The 19,031-nt window shown below is 41.3% G+C and overlaps 1 protein-coding gene across 2 annotated transcripts in view; it reads right to left on the bottom strand.

The window, feature by feature from the left end:
• The window catches only part of SMYD3 (SET and MYND domain containing 3), a 333,084-nt gene that overhangs the window by 48,530 nt on the left and 265,523 nt on the right, over positions 1–19,031 (bottom strand). For both annotated transcript variants that reach the window (XM_083432247.1, XM_083432246.1), the window contains one exon: positions 16,236–16,346. In XM_083432247.1, the coding sequence (XP_083288373.1) occupies positions 16,236–16,346 (111 nt within the window). The remainder of the gene's footprint in view (positions 1–16,235; positions 16,347–19,031) is intronic.

Genomic DNA, 19,031 nt, shown 5'->3' with positions numbered 1-19,031 from the left:
TTTAACTCACCTGGCTGTTTTCCATTTTTTTTGCTGCTGGAGCCGCAGCACTCACTAATAGGGCTCCCTCCTGCATACAGGGCTGGGTTCACTCAGGGCTTAATTGTTACTGGCAAGCTTTTCACATTTTTTCTTGTATGGAGGCAAGCTACAACAAGGGCATGTGAATCAGCTACTATGGACTGCAGAAGACCACAATTAGAGCTGATGATATTAGGTGATTAACAGCGAGTGGTGATGAAAAGGGATTGAACAATGGGGGGCGATGAAAGATTATGATCACGTCAGTCGGAGACCTCTGGGAGCGAAAAGGTCTGATGCACTTTAAGTATGGCTAAACTGACATTTTTCCATGCCTGCAGGATAGGTTGCAAATGGATTGTAACCGGGTTTTTAAAACTGAGTGGAAAACTAGAGGTGGGGATCTCAGGCCTGGAGGCCAAATGTTGACCTGTCTGGCCCATGGCACTCTCCACAAGCCACAGCCCTCACCACACCCTTGTTGAGGGTTTAACTGTCTCTTGCTTACCTAGATGGAAAGGTGTATGTATATGTAGAACCCTTTGGCATTTTCATGGCTGGAGTGCTGCCTACTATACAAATTAAGAGTCACATCTATTTATTCTGTGTGCCTCTGACCTCAGCCACCCCTAGTGTTCGGAATTTTTGGCTTTTTTTAGTTGTTAATATTATTGTCCACTTTTTGCTTTGGGAGGGGGGGAGTCTGAACATCAACAGCTTTTCTTCTGTGAAATGGGTATTTGGTGGTGTCTGTGATGGTTTCTTAGATTTCCAAATGTGCCCCAGGACCCAAAAAAACCATTATAACCAAAACTGAATGGTGTAATTAAGACCGTCCACAGAATCAACAATCATACAAATTTCATACAACCATCAAGTCTTTCTAAAAAATATCAGTGTTGGAGTTGAGAAATGCTTTACTGAAGAATTAATGCTGCAACTTGAAAGAACCACATATCAGTAAATATGTCTGATTGTGTTCATCCAATCAGATGCCTGAACTTAGTCAGTTTGTTGGTTAAGGTTAAATCCCATACCACTGAATACCATATGTAAGTGCAAGTGGATTTTTTCCCCATCTATAAGCAATTACTATATGTGTTGCTAGCAACAACAACAAATACTTGTTAGTAGTTGTGAAGAAAGGCACTAAGACAGTCCTCAAACTTTTCAAGTAATAATAACATGGCTGAAATTAAATCATAAAATAATTTTGCTTATTTCAGCATAAAGCTGAGGCCAAAATCTTGTTAGAAACATTATAATTATACTGCATATGTTCTATAAGAATTTTGCCCAGATATGTGTTGATCTTAAGCCTTCTTTAACAGAAGCAATAGCAATGTGTTTCAAACAGGAGCATGTTTTATCACTGCCTTAAGGAACAAAGCAGTGGTATTTTTTAAATGCAGCACACATGAAAATCTCTACAAGTATATAGATCACAAGTTAATGAGGAGACCATTATTTTGGTTTTGTAAAAACAAAAAACAAAAACTAAAGTGAGCAATGTTCTATTTACATTCTGGAATTATAAGGCTATACATATGGAAAAATGCAGTACAGGAACTGCCAATGTAAACTGCTCCAATGGAGGGTAATGCTATGCAGCCCAATCGTATGCATATTAAGGGACAGAAAATGCAAGCTCAGTTATTAGGGAAGCAGGCGAAAGATAATTCCCTTGCCCCCACCTCTATTGCTCCCTTGATCTTATGCAGTGATCTCTTGACCAATACTGCCCAATCATCTGTATATGATATATGTTCACTTTTATATAAGCAGTCTTAATTTTGCCTACCTTTCTAAATATATTGTTTGGTTTATTATTATGTAATGTACTTTTGTACTTTTCTGTTGTAAAGTGCTCCATGAACCTCAAATAAGGGGCAGTACGTAACTTCAATAAATAATAAAAATAAAATACTCCTAGCCCAATCCTTAGCAGTTTTGACCAGCATCAAGTCCCCCTGAGTTCTTTATTACTTACTTTCAATGAACACTTACTTTCAATGGCATGTGTTTAGGATTAAATTCTTGCAGTGTAATCCTATGCATGTCCACTCAGAAGTAAGTCCCACTGTATTCAATGATGCTTACTCTCAGGTACATACACACTTGTGGCTAACCTGTGGCCCTCCAGATATTGTTGGAGTCCAAATCCCATCTGTCTCACTTAGCATGGCCAATAGCCAGGGGGTTGTATTCAACGCAGTGCTAAGTAAATGTGTTCCATAAGTCCAAGGATTTCTCCACTTCTCCTTCCCCCGCATGCCCACTACATCTGGTCCAGGGGTTCCCGCAATCCTCCAAACATATTTTGGAATGGTGTGGGGCAAATAGGGGGGGGGGGGAGCCTGTTGCACTTGCACTAACCCTTGTGCTTCTTCTAACACAAGGATTTCGTTGACTGAAGAGTTGTAGACCACCAACATCTGGAGACTACAAGTCAGCAACCCCTGTTGAATTATAGAGTTGGAAGGAACCCTGAGGATCGTCTAGTCCAGGCATAGCCAAACTCGGCCCCGCTGATGTTTTGAGACTACAATTCGCATCATCCCTGACCACTGGTCCTGTTAGCTAAGGGTGATGGGAGTTGTAGTCCCAAAACATCTGGAGGGCCGAGTTTGCCTATGCCTGATCTAGTCCAACCCCCTGCAATGCAGGAATATGCGGCTGTCCGAAATGGGGATTGAATCTGCAACATTGGCATTATCAGCACCATGCTCTAACCAGCTGAGCTATGATGTTCTACAGTATTGATTTAAAAAATGTATAGTTTAATTGCCCGGCTGTAAATCAGATTCTTTATTGACAATCCAAATGCAAAATAGCACAATAGCCTCTCAACTGTTACAGTAAATCAAGATAAAGTTATAAGATACCATTTTAATGAGAAAAGTCTAGCGATAAATGCTGTTTCAGTAACTGGCTATAACAGAGGACAGGGCTAGTCAACACAGACAGAATCTAACCCTGTTATATGAGCAATGCACTCAAAGATAATCATGACTTTGTATTTAAACCTGTTGCCAGAGCATTCTTTGGGATGTGTAAAGAGACACATAAAGGAGGATTATATCTTTTGTATTAATTAAATCTCCAAAAGCCATATTTCTATAACACCGAATCATAAGGCAAATGTAACTTTTTGTTAACTGAATGAACCTTCACAGATTAAGGCTGCGTCATGAATGTGCTTACTATGCCCGTTGAGTACAGTGAGATTTACTTCTGAGCAAACATGTCCAGCCATTGTTAATATGAGAGTAATCTCTTTTATACATATACGTTGTAATGAAATACTAAAATAATAATCTTATGGAGCAGCTCTCTTTTACACAGCAGTTTTAAGAGTATTAAGTTGCTAAATAGGGGAGATGTTATCTAATGAATGTGTTAGGATTAAAATAATACGGTGTATGATACACCAGACAAAAGAATCTTTTGTTCAGGCCTGGAAATCTTTAGAGGGAAAGGGAGACATTTTACAGTATATTTCCATAAAATTATGTAATTTGTGTTAGCTAGATGAGATTCTTCACTACCTCAGGATTTTTTTTCACTTTTTCTTTCCTTTTTGGTAAACAATACATAAATGTTTCAAATTTCCTTTTAGCAAAATGTAGAGAATACAATTTATCTTACATGTAAAAAGGGCTGATCTTAACTTAAGAATACATCTCATCTTATCTTCAAAGCTATGATATTACAACGGGTTCTTCTTGGAGCACAGGTGGGTTTTTTCATCACTCCTTCCTACTGAAGGTTGTGGCCCAGGAAGAAAGAGAATACTGGAAGGAAACCAATGGCTGCGTAGATTGTGTTGCCGGGAAAGGTTTGGCTTCGAGGACCATGTTGTCCACTTCTTTGAGAAAGGACTGCTGAGTTGCACCTTACAGCGGTTGACAAGAATGTGTTTGCTAAGAGTATTGTGAACCCGATTAGGAGAGCTTTAAACTAAACCCTGAGGGGGAGGGAGACAATATTACAGATGACGGGGAACACTTGGAACTGGGGATCATAGCTTCATTGATAGCCCAGGAAAGCGAGGTGGTGCTCCAGAAACCTGCTAGAGGACAAGAAACTACAGCTGGAGGGAATGACTAATGTACAGAGTCTGGAAAATAATCAATATGAATTTGAGTTCTTAATACAGGATGGCAAATATTATGTAATAGGCTTTACTGAAACCTGGTGGAATAAGACTCATGACTGGAATGTAGAAATTGAGGACTAGAATCTATTCAAAAGGAACAGACCAAGCAGGAAGTGAGGGGAGGACGTGTACACTTGTGAAGAGATCAATGGCCTGCAACATGGAAGGCAGGTGGATAGTATATGGGTAAAAACTGTAGGAGAAGGAAACAACAGTGACCTTCCTGTGCATGTAGAAACCTCTGTTTTTTTATTGCCAAAATGTAACCTACTCTACAAAGGTAAGGGTTGCATCTATTGCCTCGGCCACTTTTGCTTCCTGCCCCAACCAGAACTAGCATGCTGGGCCTTGAAGCCTGCCCTTGAGAAAATGTAATCAGGCTGGAATAAAAGGTTCCCCCCCATCCCGAGGCTTTTTCATTTAGGGGGAAAGTTGTAAGTGGAGGCGTAACAGAAGTGCATAATGTTTATGCAGATAGATAATCTTTTCGCCCTTACTTAAAATATTAGAAGTTGGGGGTCCACTAATGAAATGGGTAGTAGATTCAGCAGAGACAAAATGAAACAGATCTTCACGCAGCAGATAATTAACAGTATGGAATGCATTCGCACAATAAGTGGTGATGCCCACTAGCTCACATAAGGGGGTTCCTGGAAGGAACATGGGTCTGTCAGTAGCTCATTAGCCACCATAGCTAAATGGAGCCTACATGCTTCTGAATACCAGTTACTCGGATCTACACAAAAAGAGAAGACCATTGCCTTCATGACCTGCTTGCAGGCTTTCGAGACACATCCAGATTTTTATTTATTTATTATTAAATCCATATTAATGAACTCAGTTTCTCAAGTTCCTAATGACTGCTTTCTTCCTGATAGCTGCCTATACCTAGCCATAAAAAGCAGGGAGGGAGAACGCCTACCCCAGGCAATGCAAAGGATTTCACTGTCACTAAGAGCCTGGATATGCAGAGATGCTGAGATTGCTGGGCCACAAGCAATTTGGAGGTCTAAGTTCTGCTGATGCGTTTAATAGAGCCAGTACAGCACTTTAATTACCATGAAGCACTTGGAGCTCAGAAAATCATTACATACTATTCTCTGCTGTAAATAATGACCACTGTTGGTAGATGTTCCTCCAGTCTTTAAATGACAGTGCCTAAAACAGTTTGCATGCAAATGAGTTCTTGAATCATCCAATTTCCTGAACCTTTCCATTTATTAATTATTAATCTGTTTCCACCATTATGACTGAACCTGCTGTCTAATGACAAGCTTGTTGCTCCTGAGGTATACTTGGGGCTTCAGAGCTCTTTACTACCCCTTGTACTTGCCTGCTTTTGCATTCCCCCCCCCCTTTGCTCATCATAACTACCAAGACACCGATTCTATTATAGATATTACAGTAGGTCACTGGTTTTTACACCCTACCCCCTTTGACACACATTTTATAGTTAAAGGCTGGGAGCATCAAATCCCTTTCCCAACACAGAGATGCACAGGCTAAATTTAAAGTGTCAAGTTCAATTCAAATTTAAGGAACTCAGTTTTGCAAGCCGCATTATCAGCTGTTACCCACATTTCATAACCAGGGGACAGAATTTGAGAGGAATCGAAAGCAAGCAGTGAAAAGTGTCCACGGCAGAACAGTTAGGGAGTATGCACACTTTCAGAACATACTTTCACTCACACTCACTGCTAACCTGCAGAAGATGCGTCTGAACAAAGAAGAGTATACCTCTCATAAGCTGCAAGACATAACATCTACCACAAAATGAAGAAAATGTTACAAAGGTGTAGGTCTTTTCAAGCACCTTGTGTAATGTGATGTATAAATGAAGGACAGTTTAGTAGTGGCCTTTTTTTTTCAAAGTTTCACAGAGTCCTCTTTGAATCCTCACCCACAGGACCAGTGACCACTTGAGACACATTGGACTGTAAACTTACCCCAGCTCTCCCACAATTTGTGTGACATACATGATGCAAGATTGCAAAGCACATGATCTATTTAATAATGACGAATCAGATGGCAAACCCAGAGTATTTTAATTTTCTTCGCTGTATCATTTAAAAGGCTACACAAACATAATTTCTCTGCTGACTTCAAAATGTATCTTATTCTGCCACTGCACATGACCAGCACCCCTAATTTTAGTACATTTGCATATACCCTATCCTTCCTCCTTAGCAAATAAACCTACAGATGGGAACAGATTACAAAACTGTAAAAATAAATTCATTGTTCATTGTTTTAATATTCATTTTTAAGCAACATTCACAGCAATCTGAGCAGACTATTGAGCTGTTCTATTGTGTAAGCTGTGTTCAGCTAATCAGCCAAACCAGGAAAATGCTAACTATGTATTTCTCACTGTTCTAATAACCTTTATGTAATTGAGTCATATCTCAAGTCTGATACTTCTACCAAAATATTTACATAGCCAAATGGGTTGTATTTCATTCTGAACAGCGCTGCAGCTCGACCATGCTTTGTTTCCCCTTTAGATTAAAGCTCATCATTTTCACACTACCTTCCATACATGACTTCCCATGTTAATTAGCTAAGTACATGGCGAGAGCTCAGCTTACTCATTTTTCTCCTCCAAATAAATAAGTGGTTGTTGATTCACATTGTTACAACAGAAGCTGAATCAGCAGGTGTCCTTCAGTCAGGATTTTAAACAAGTAAAAAGTCAGCATCATGTCATGATCTGGTCAAGGCATGAGTCACACTCATGTCTGGATATGGGAGTGGACCATACAAAACATAAAGTGATAACATTTGGATTTGACTTGACAAAGCTGTTTCATCAGGAATTTGACTTCCTGTGCAAACACAAGTGGACATCAGCTGAAAGATGATGAGAGAAGCAGTTCTTGGAATGAACTCTTAGCTGTCCTAAAGTGATGCTTATGCCATGTGTTATGTACTGAAGTTCTCACCCTGGGCCAGGAGGGGGATACTGTAGATAGCTTTCACTCAGGTCCACATATGCAAATAAGGGATTGAAAGTGACGTTCAGTGTTTGGATAGTTACAGAAAATAGTTACAGTTGCGTTGTAGAGGAGCTCTATATAAGAAGGGGTGGCTGAACCCTTCAGTTCAGTTCTGTTCTGGCCTGTGAATAAACAAGAGCTGTTTGAAGAATCGCTGTGTTGTCTGATATGTTCACCCACAACTTAACACTATGACTATCACATTTCCCAAATACTTGCAAGTTCTCATTTATAAAATCACCATGGCCCAGGGTTTTAGTGAAAACTGAGACTACAACGTGCCTGAAATGTTAAATGAAAGAAGAATTCTGAAAGATCCAGGTTTTCTTCGTGTGTGTGTGTGTGTTCTGAAGCTACCTGCTTGATCTCTTTGTGTCAGCATCTATAATTGCTAAGTGGTGAGAATAACCTTTTCCATTTCTAAACGAAGTGTTGCTACAAGCTATAAATACTAATCTGCTGCTGTATGTGGCATGACCAGATCATAGTATCTCTCTTCAATTTTGTATGCCTTCCAGAAATGGAAAACTGTGGACAAGGCCATAAAGAATTTTAAAGAACCTAACAAAGAGGGGTGGGGGATAGCCAGTTGCTGAGGACCTGCTTTCTTTTGGCTCCTAATTCCTTTTCCCATGAAACATCAATGTTTAGTGACCATGTGAAGGGAGAGATGTGTACCCGCTGGCTTCAGCACAAACCTAATTAATCAGAAGAAACAAATGGAACATATATATAAAAGGTGTGCATATGTTAGGCTTTTGACAACTATTTATGGTAGGATTAGCCATATTGACCTACAGGATGTGTAGTCTGCTTTGTGGTTAAAATTATATTTTCTATGATAGAAATTTCTATGGTATATTATAGATTTTATGAAATCATTATAGTGCATTATTAATTTTTGTTCATGTTCAGGACGTGTAGAGTATCACAATACAGGATTTAAGTCTGCCATCAATCCTGTGCGTGTGTTTCTGGGAGTTCGTTTTCTCTGAAATCAATGAGGCTTACTTCTATGCCAACTTACGGTACACAGAAAAGCTGCTTTGTACAGAGGAAGACGATTCGTCCATCTACCTCAGTACTGTCTCAGCACTGACAAATGGCTCTCCTGGGTTTCAGCTAGACGTCCTTCCCAGCCCTTTCCAGCCGTACCTGGATATTTCAAGAGATTGAACCTGAGGCCTTTTGCATACAGTAGATGTACTCTACAAATGAACTACAGCCAGTGCTGTAATTCCAGAATAATGAACTGTTGCTATATTTTAGCATAATGGACACCCCAAGCTAGTATATGATAAAGTGTTAGGGCTTGTTTCCACTGCCCAGCCACCAAATTCCAGTCAAGCCACTGGTCTGAATCTCACAGGTACCTGAGGCCTGATGAAGGTATTTTGGCTGCTACATGGGACAATGGAGAATTTGTGCTTCTTTGAGACACTATTTTTGTGGAAATAGCTGATGCTATCTGATGTAGCTTCGTATGCATTTATTCCTTGCAAGGCTGTAGACAGAAAACAGAACAACAAAGCTGGAAAGTAATTGTGTGATGGAATTGGCTCCAAATAGTTAACATTTTGTCCTTCTCCTGGCAGAGAAAAAGTCTGCTTAAATTATCTACCAAAAGGTTTACGTTTCTTTCTAGGCTCCTGGCTTTGTGAGTAATGAGATTCTGTTCCTCTCAGATGACTACAAGGCTGGACTCTCAGGAGAGTGTTGTATTCCAATCCTGTTTCGGCAATTCAACATACTAAGCCTGCCAAATTGTCATGCCATATTAATGCCAGTTTCCCCTTCCAGTAGTCTCTGAATCTACATTTCTGGCAGACTTCTCAGAGTTCCCATTCATTTGTGTGAACTCTGCTTTATTTTCTGCGACCCCATGGCATCACAACCCACTCTGACATGTTCATAAATATTATGAACACCTCCCTTGGAGAAAAGAGCCTTACAGCAACCAAGAGAGGTAAATAACCACTGGGGTCTCAGTCTCATTTGTCAAAGCCTGCCATTCGATCTGCACTCGATGCTGACCAGGGTAAATCCTAGAAACCGGAAGCTGAAGGGGCAAGCTGGCCATTAAAACCAGAACTTATAGACATGATTCCTGAGCTTTTAGTGACATTTCTGACTAAAATACAATATTGCATCTACCGTTGGCTACTCTGAAATACATACAAGACAATGAGGCCTCTTGAAATTTAACAACAAAACCAGCTTGGCTGTTGGCAACGGCCAAATGAATCCATGTCATCACAGAATTACCGCCTCTGTTGAGATACAACTGTTGCCCACTACCTGTAATTTCTAGAAAGGATTGAATATTTTTCTGTTTTGATAAGTTTTTACAGTTGGGTGGAAAGATAGGTTAGGTTGAGAGGCTTCTACTGGCCCAGGGTCGTCTAGTGAGCTGCATGGCCAAGTGAGAATTTGAAATCTCGTCTCTCAGGTCTGACATGCTAACCTGGCTCTCAATCACAGCAGTGGCTCTCAATCAATCTCTCAGTCATAGGGCCTAAGATGGTTGATGAATGGGAATTACTCCCTTAGCTACTTGGATCCCAAGCTGTTTAGGGCTTTGGGCACCAGTACTAACACCCTGAATTGAGAACAGTAGCTCACTGGCAGCCAGTGCAGAACTTTCAGGATGGGTGACACATGGTCCCATCAGACTTCCCCAGAAATTGTTAAAAACCATCTATATATATATATATATATATATATATATATATGAATAAAGAAAAATATTATTATAATTCTAAAACAATGGAATTCAACAAGACTTACTTCTGAGTAAACATGATTGGCTTTTGCTCTAAATCTATGATTCCCAATGTGGGGCCCTTGCCCCACAGGGGGGGCAATTCCATTTTTAAGGGGAGCAATTCAAGAATGAATTATTAACAGTGAATTCTCTTTTAGACTTCCTCCACATGAATAGGAGGTCACTTTTTTAATAATAATAATAATAATAATAATAATAATAATAATAATAATATTGCATGGGGAGTGGGGGGCATCAGGATTTTAGAGATGCTTAGGTGGGGCATGGCCACAAAAGGGGTTGGGAACCACTGTTCTAAATCTTCAGTGCTTTGACCAGCTTCTGAGCAGTCCCTGTTTAAAATATTTGCCACTCACATAATGTAATCTTAACATTGCAAATTAATGCACTAATTCAAGGTAGATCAATGCTAAGGTTTCAGCTTATGAGCATGCACTTTTTTCTGCATCATAAAATATTACCTGTAGCAATGTATGTACCAAACAATACCACAAACCAAGGATACTGCAGGAGCAAAAGCTGATTGCTAGCAAGTACAGAGCTTCTGTTAGTTTTCCAGTTTTGAATACAGAAGTAATAACCTTAAAGATATGGCTGAAATGGGTGACACTAAAGCTGTAATCTATACATTTCCCACTAATAAAGGCTCTCAAAGAAGACCATGTGCACAATTTTGCAGCGCTCACGGGAGACTACCTTGCTTTATTAATTTTGCACTCGTGAACTAGACTGCCAGACATTACAAAATGTGACAGGTCTTTTTTTTAAAAAAACACATGAGTTTGTTGATATAGTGGCTCATTATCTCAAATAGGAATAGCAGATATTCAAGGGGTAGATTTCTAAATTGATGCTGATGACTTATACATTCTATGAAAGACGATACCATAATTTTCTCTGTGGAGGTAATGCTTGTAGAATGTAGGCATTTAATACTTACCTGAAGACAAAACAAAGTATTCCTTTGCCAGCTTAGCATTTGCAATTTTTTCCTAATGCTATTCGTAAGGTACGTTAGCAGTGAGAGTTCTAGGGGAAAATAAACCTCTTGTAGAATTTCTCTTCAGTTGCAGTGCTACAGAGGCAAAATATGACAACCTACTATTTAACGTATGGGATTTTTGGAGGGGCCTTGCTGGATGGACAAACTAATAATTACAAAAATATTTTTAAAACATTAGATTTAACCTGAAATTTCTGGGCTGGTAAAATGTAAACCAAGTAAACAAAGAACTTATCCAAACACGTGGGAAGTGCTGTTAAATCTAGCATTTTAATTTTATGAGTATCATTGCAATGATGTTGGTTTTGCTTTAATTTTACTATAAAGGGATAACTGATACAGAAATTCATCAGCATTACTTTTTGGTAGGAGACATTCTTAAAATGCTAAGCAAATATATGGAAACTTCAGGGGGAGGGGAGACTGTTTCAGAAAAGAAGGTCTGTTCTCACCTCACCCCACTGGCATAGGTTCCTGTGACCAGAATAGGCCATTGTGTTTGGTGTAACTATGCGACAACTACCGCCACTGAAAGTGAGTGACTCATGGGGTCCTTTGGATATAGATGGCAACAGCCACCTTCTGTTTCATAGGGAAAAGGGTGGGGTATAAATAAATACATAAAACAACAGCAGCAGCAGCAGCATAGCTGTCCCATACGGGGATCAAACCTGCAACCTTGGCATTATCAGCACCACACACTAACCAACTGACCTATCCAGCTGAGTGCACGCAGGGAGTTGGATGAGATGATTCTCAGGATCCCTTCCAATTCTACAATTCTATGAACAGCAGGCCCCAAGCAACAATTTGGGGCGAGTGGCACAGACTGAAGTACATTCCCTATAATCTGCACCATTCTGCATGTTTTCAAACATCCCTATACAACAATGAGAACTGTGCAGTGCTTATTGGATCACACCACTTGCTTTCATTGGTAATTGTAAGGATGAACAGATCATCCTTTCTCCTGTCCATGCTAGCTTCATATATATTCATTCATAACTCTGTTCCCTCCCATTTTCACATACATCAACTGCCACCGTTTCCAGGGTCCCACACTCTGCAGAGTATAGGGCAGCTGCTGCTGCTTCCTTCCTTCAGAAGCACAGGCTCCACACCTTTCCTGTCTTCCCATAAGACCAAGGAAGCCCTGCTCACTGGGGGGGAAAGCAGACAATGCAGCTTACAATTCCCCACCAGTTCCTTATCCTCCCTCGCTCTGCATCCTGCCCTTTCCATGACTCCTTGTGAGGTGAAGAGACTAGAAACTTGCAGCTTCTTGTCAGCCCATCCTTACCCATCTGGGCTGTTTCTTAGTTGGACTAGTTGTGGGAGCAGTCAGTGGGGCAAGGGTGCTTACCTGATCTCCCATCGCTGGCAATGCCATGACTTATTGAGAGGCAAAGGGACAAGACAGTAGTTATGTTGGATTCTTGGAGGTTTCTACACAGAGGCTGGATGGCCATCTGTCATGGATGCTTTAGCTGAGATTCCTGCATTGCAGGGGGCTGGACCAGATGACCCATGGGTCCCTTCCAACTCTCAAGATTCTAGGTTGCCATGACGCAAATGTACTGCCACAGCTAATCTGATGTTCCTGCTGGGGCATTTGCACTGCACTGACTGAGCCCCTCACCATCTTAGTAAGTTCCAGTGTCACCAGTGATGGGACATTGGGTAAGCACTGCTGTCTCATCACCTCCTTGCTAGTCTCCACTGAAGGAGAGTCTCCACCTCCATCGTTCTGCCCGGACACTGAGGTCCAGCGCCGAGGGCCTTCTGGTGGTTCCCTTGCTGCGAGAAGCCACGTTACAGGGAACAAGGCAGAGGGCCTTCTTGGTAGTAGCACCCACCCTGTGGAACGCCCTCCCACCAGATGTCAAAGAGAAAAATAACTACCAAACCTTTAGAAGACATCTGAAGGCAGCCCTGTATAGGGAAGCTTTTAATGTTTAATGGGTTATTGTATTTTAGTGTTTTGTTGGAAGCCGCCCAGAGTGGCTGGGGAAACCCAGCCAGATGGGCGGGGTAGAAATATATTATTATTATTATTATTATTATTATTATTATTATTATTATTACAGTTGGGAGCAAATATCTGGTCTTGCATCTTCTCCCTATATCTGCTAATGGGATTTGAAAATCCACATGGAATTCTAAACTTTCATTAGATCCTACTAGATTTTCAGACACAGCATTTATGTCATGTGAAAGATCACATAAAACTTGGATATTATCAGAGAAGGAACCATCATGAAAATTGAACAAAGTGCTGTCTGAATGCAACCCAAGTGGGACTTGCTAAGTGAGCATGCCTCTAGATTGTGCTGCAAACACAGCTATAGCTAAATAAGCTATGGTGCTCTCAGGTTAATCACTTTGCGCAAATAATTATACCTTAAAATAATCAAACAATACTGCACTTTAATAGAGGTTGCTTGCACAAAACTACTCCAAAATCTGCCTTGGATAGTAATTACATGTGAAACAAATAAAAAAGCACTAATCATCTTTTGATAATTATCAGAAAACAGCTGTGATAGGAAATTGGTTACAAACTGATTTTTCAATAGCCACAAGTGTGCACTCACTCATAGAATTATTCAGCACAAGGACTGGCCAGGAGCCAGTGAAGGAGGAAAATAAATCTGATATCACTGTAAAGAAGAGAGTTCAGGCCCAACATATTGCATACTGAGAGAATAACTGACAGCTTTATGAAATCCGTGGCCTACGGAGTAACAGTTTGTAAAAAAGAAATCACTGTAATTGTATCAATACAGCTCAGTAGTTGCACACAGAGGGGAAAACAGAGATGAACACAAGGGAGTTAGGTCTGACCACAGATTTTAAAAGCCAGAAAAAAACTGTAAAGGGATTCTGCCTGGGGAAAAAAAATATAGGTTATAGCATTTTACCAGGAATTCCTGTATGCTGTCAATATTCTTTGGTTGAGTAAATTCATGTTATAGGAACAAATTCACGGAGATAATAGGGGTTGCCTTTAAGGACGGATTACTGTAATGTGCTCTGGATGGGGCTGCCCTTGAAGCTAGTTTAAAAGTGGGTGCAGAATGCAGTGGCCAGGCCAGCAGTGGAGAGCTTGGCTATATGTACATAACACTTGTACTGACAGGTCTACACTGGCTGCCAGTTTGCTACCAAGTGACATTTAAGGTCTTGTTATTAATATATAAAGCCCCAAACAACTTGAGGTCAGGTTACCAGAAGGAACAACTTCTCCCATGTAGACCTGCTAGGTCACTAAGATCTTTTGAGGATGCCCTATTAATTGCGCAGCAAGCTGCCGCTTTGTCTTGCAACAATGCAGCCACTGGCCTCCTCAGTGGTGATGCCAACATTATGGAATGTCTTCTTCTCTGCTATATGACAGACACCAACAGTGCCATGGTTTTGCCAGCGGTGGATGCACAGACATTTCTTGACCAATGAGGTGTATTTCTATTGCCTCTGGATTACGCTGCCGATATTTCAATATGCTATTTTACTGTGCTATTCTACCAAGAAGCATATGGCTGTTGGGTTGTGGGATTCTTTTTTTACAGTTGTATACAGCCTTGAGATTCTGCCTTGAAATGAAAAGCAGTCTAGGAATGATTTTAAAATTTAAAAAACAGTTACCAAATGAAAAACAGAAGAACTTCAGATTAGAACTCGTCTGAGGGGCTCCACTAATGACAGTACTGGGCATGTGGCCCTTAATTTTCTCTTGATAAAGCAGCATTACCAAAGCCTGCAAGATAGATTGCAAGGAAATTTATCACTAGACAAATTAAATTTCCTTCTGTAAAAAGAGAGAGAGAGAGAGAAGAAAAGCAACGAAAGTGGAACCGCAAGCCTATGCAGAAGGGTCTATAGTAAGAATTAGAGCACTGTTTACTTTTCATTAGTGGAAAATATACCTTGTGACAAGCCTTAATGAATGTAATGTGAGTAACTCCAAGGGCTGGGGTTCCAAATATGTGGATTTATTTTCTTTTTCTTTTTTAAAATGCTTTTTATTAGATTTTTCATTGGTTATTCATATATTCAGTCCTATCTTTTCTTTTCTTTTACATATACTGTGTACATATATAGACCAGACAATATTTGTATTTCTTCACAAGTGACTTCCCACCACATCATTGCGGCGTCATCTGTCTTCTTTCTATTTACAACTGCTTTGCTTTGCAATCTCATTCTTTGGGTTTTTGGCTAGTTCTTTCTCATTTATACTTCTCTCTTTTCTAATTTGCTCCATTTTATTCTCTTTAATTTTCTTCTGGATGGCATTTTGTTGGGTAGAGAAGCCTCACACAAAAGCCTTGCTTGCGTCCCAAATCACCCTGATGTCCATTTCCTGGTTTGTGTTTATTTCAAAAAAATCTTTTAAAGTCTTGCGCTTTTTAAAATATTTTTCCATCATTCAAGATATTTTCCTTCATTCTCCATCTCGTTCTCCTGCTGTTTATTAATTGTAGAGTAACTGGGTTATGGTCTGAAATTAATCTTGGTTGTATTTCTTTGGGGTTTTTTTCTTTGTTTTTTCAATATTAAATTATTTGACAGCCATATTCTATCTATTCCCCCTGCTGATTGTTTTGCCTCTGAGAAGTGCATGGATTACTTCTCATTCGGGCGTTTAAGTCTCCGAACATCGTTTAAATTCAGATCCTCTACCAGTTTAAAGAGGTCTGTGGTAGTCTTCCCTTTTTTATTCTTTCTCTCTCGCTGTTCCATCTAGTTCTAATGAGGTTACTCTATTGAAATCGCCTAGTAGTGCTATATTTTCATTACTACAATCCAATAATCTTACCTCCAGTAATTTGTAAAAATCTACCTTTCTTTCAATTTGGGGTGTAGATTCCTATTACAATTATTTTCTCTCTTTCATATATTATTTGCACTCCTATAATTCTGCCTTCTTCATCCTTAAATAACAATTTCCGATCTAACTTTGGATTAGCATAAATTACAATTCCTCTTTTTTTGGATATGTTGGACAAAATGAAAATCTGTTCATTTCTTTATTTCGTAAAGGCGATAAGAAACGCCAGCCCCTAAAAGTCAGAAGAAAAGTCCACCCATAGTCTCATCCTTTGAACTGATACCTATTTATTGCTATTCTTTCATTCACATGGGTATTTTTTCAGAATAAAAGCAGATACAAGGACAAAGGCCATTTGCAGTTAGACCCCGAGGGCACCATCAGAAAGGCATGAAGCTGTGTATCTATTGTGCTGCCCAGACGTGGCTCAAACAACTCACCTTGCTTTGTGAATGGCACATAGGGCAGTCACATTCAAAACAATATTGGCGCTTCAGGTGCTGCTGACGATCAGGAGTAGGCATCATTGTTTCAATATAGCTGATGGTGAGCTGCAGACAACAAAGCAGGAGAAATTCTGTGGTAATTTGACAAAAGACTGCATATTACCCGCTGCTAAAATAGGAGCGATCCTACGTTTAACGCATCATACAATCATCTATGAATGACAACAGACACATCCATGAATGACAACCTAACCTACCACACAGGATCAGTTGTGAGAATAAAATGGGAGGAATCCCACTGTTCCTCACCCTGCCCATAGAAAAAAGGCTTGATGCAAATATCATGGATGAGCTCCATTTGGCTCTGGCTCTGGCACATGGAGGAGGTACAGAGGTTTTACTTCTGCTTTCAAATAAACCCCAGTTTAGTGTTAAGTCTGAACCTTAAACTCTGACTGAAACAAGCCAATTTGGTAGACTAAGTCCCGGTGTTGGTTTGTTTCAATAGGCCATAGCTAAGACTAACCACAGGGGACACGGTTGGCGTGGGTCTAAACCACTGAGCCTCTTGGACTTGCCGATCAGAAGGTCAGCGGTTCGAATCCCCACAACAAGGTGAGTTCCCATTGCTGCGTCCTAGCTTCTTCCAACCTAGGAGTTCAAAAGCACGCCAAAAAAAGAAAAAGTGCAAGTACAGTGGTACCTCGGGTTACAAACGCTTCAGGTTACAAACTCCACTAACCCAGAAATAGTACCTAGGGTTAAGAACTTTACTTCAGGATGAGAACAGAAATTGCATGGCGGCAGCACGGCAGCAGCAGGAGGCCCCATTAGCTAAAGTGGTACCTCAGGTTAAGAACAGTTTCAAGTTAAGAATGGACCTCCAGAACGAATTAAGTTCTTAACCCGAGGTACCACTGTAGATAAATAGGTACCGCTCTGGCGGGAAGGTAAGCGGCATTTCCGTGCGCTGCTCTGGTTTTGCCAGAAGCGGCTTAGTCATGCTCGCCACATGACCTGGAAAAACTGTCTGTGGACAAACGCCAGCTCCCTCAGCCTGTAAAGCGAGATGAGCGCTGCAACCCCAAAGTCGTCTGCGACTGGACTTAACTGTCAGGGGTCCTTTACCTTTTTTAAAGACTAACCACAGATTGTCTGAGTTTGGATATACAGTGGACCCTCGGGTTACGTGACCTTCGGGTAACGTAACTTTCGGGTTGCAAACGCGGCAAACCCGGAAGTGTATTTTACCTGGTTTCGCCACACACGCATGCGCAGAAGCACTCTATCACGCCGCATGTGTATGCAGAAGCGGCGCCTCTACTTGCGAATTTTTCGGGGTATGTACGGACCCCTGGAACGAATTACATTCGTATCCAGAGGCTCCACTGTAATGCAAAACTGGGGTTAATTAACAAGAGAAGCAAAAGTTTCTGAGAGGGGGAGCATACGAGCCTGGGGTTTATTCAAATGATAACCTAGTTTATCATTACATTCACAAAATGCTCGTTTACAAAGCTATTGTACTACCAACTTTACTGTATGCTTATGAAACATGGACCACGTATAAACGCCATCTCCAACTCCTAGAAAGATTCCATCAACTGTGTCTCTGAAAAATTCAACACATCACTTGGGGAAATAGGTGTGATGGCCTGGGATTCCGATTCAGAGGCTGAACCGGAGGAATCCCAGCCTGCACAGGAGTCCCCGCCTCCAGGGCCGGCTGAACTGGGGCAGGGCCTTGATTCTGAAGCGCCTGCACCTTTGCCGGATCCTCAGGAGCAGGCACCAGGTGAATCCACTCTGGCTCCAGAGGTGGTTGAGGACACAGTGCCTACAGGTGCGCCTCTCCCAGCCCTGTCAGAGGAAGGTGAGTCTCCCCCTGGGTCCAGTAACCCTCCAGCCTCTCCTGAGCTGCAGAGGCTCAGGGCAGAGAGGCGGAGGGAACTGGTTTCTCCCAGGAGGAGTGCTCGCCTTAAGGCCAGGAGAGGCAGGTCTCCTGGGGGCTGGGACCACCCCTGGCCTCAGAGAAGATAAAGGCCAGTCAGGCCGGTCCAAGGTTGCGGGAGCAAGGTCGTTGAAGAGCTGTTTCGGCCAGCACCCAGTCCTGTTCCTCCAGAGTTCCTGTCCTTGCCCGGCTCCTCGCTTTAGACCCCGCTTCGCCTGTGGAGGACTGTCTGCCGACCCTCAACTCAGGTCCCGGACCTCGCCCCACGGTAACCTCCCCCCGGGACCAGCACAATAGGCAAACTAATGCCAGTGTACTGGAAGAAGCAAAGATTACCAGTGTCAAAGCAATGATTCTTCCAACATCAACTTCGTTGGACAGATCATGTTGTTTGGGTGCCTGGTTATCATCTTCCAAAACAACTACTCTATTCCCAACTTAAGAATGGAAAGTGAAATACCAGTGACCAACAAAAGAGGTTTAAAGATGCTCTCAAGGCAAATCTAAAAAAATATAGTATAAGCACTGATAACTGGGAAACACTGGCCTGCGAGCCCTCCAACTGGAGAACAGCCTTTACCAAAGGTGTCATGGACTTGGAAGAAGCAGAAACCCAGGGCAAAAAGGAGATATGAGCTAAGAGGAAGGCACGTTTGGCAAACCCTCATCATGATCAACTCCTGCCCAGAAACCTACTGTATGTTCCCACTATGGAAGGACATGTGGATCCAGAATTGTACTCCACAATCACTTATAGACTCACTATTAAGACCATTTGTCTTCCAGTGAGTCCGTAAGTGACTCTTACTCAGCTACGAGTGATGGCCAAAGAAGAAGAA

Source organism: Podarcis tiliguerta (assembly GCF_965153285.1).
Source record: "Podarcis tiliguerta genome assembly, chromosome: 3".
Classification (NCBI taxonomy): domain Eukaryota; kingdom Metazoa; phylum Chordata; class Lepidosauria; order Squamata; family Lacertidae; genus Podarcis; species Podarcis tiliguerta.
Note: the sequence above shows the minus strand (reverse complement) of the source record. Positions and strands in the feature narration are given on the sequence as shown.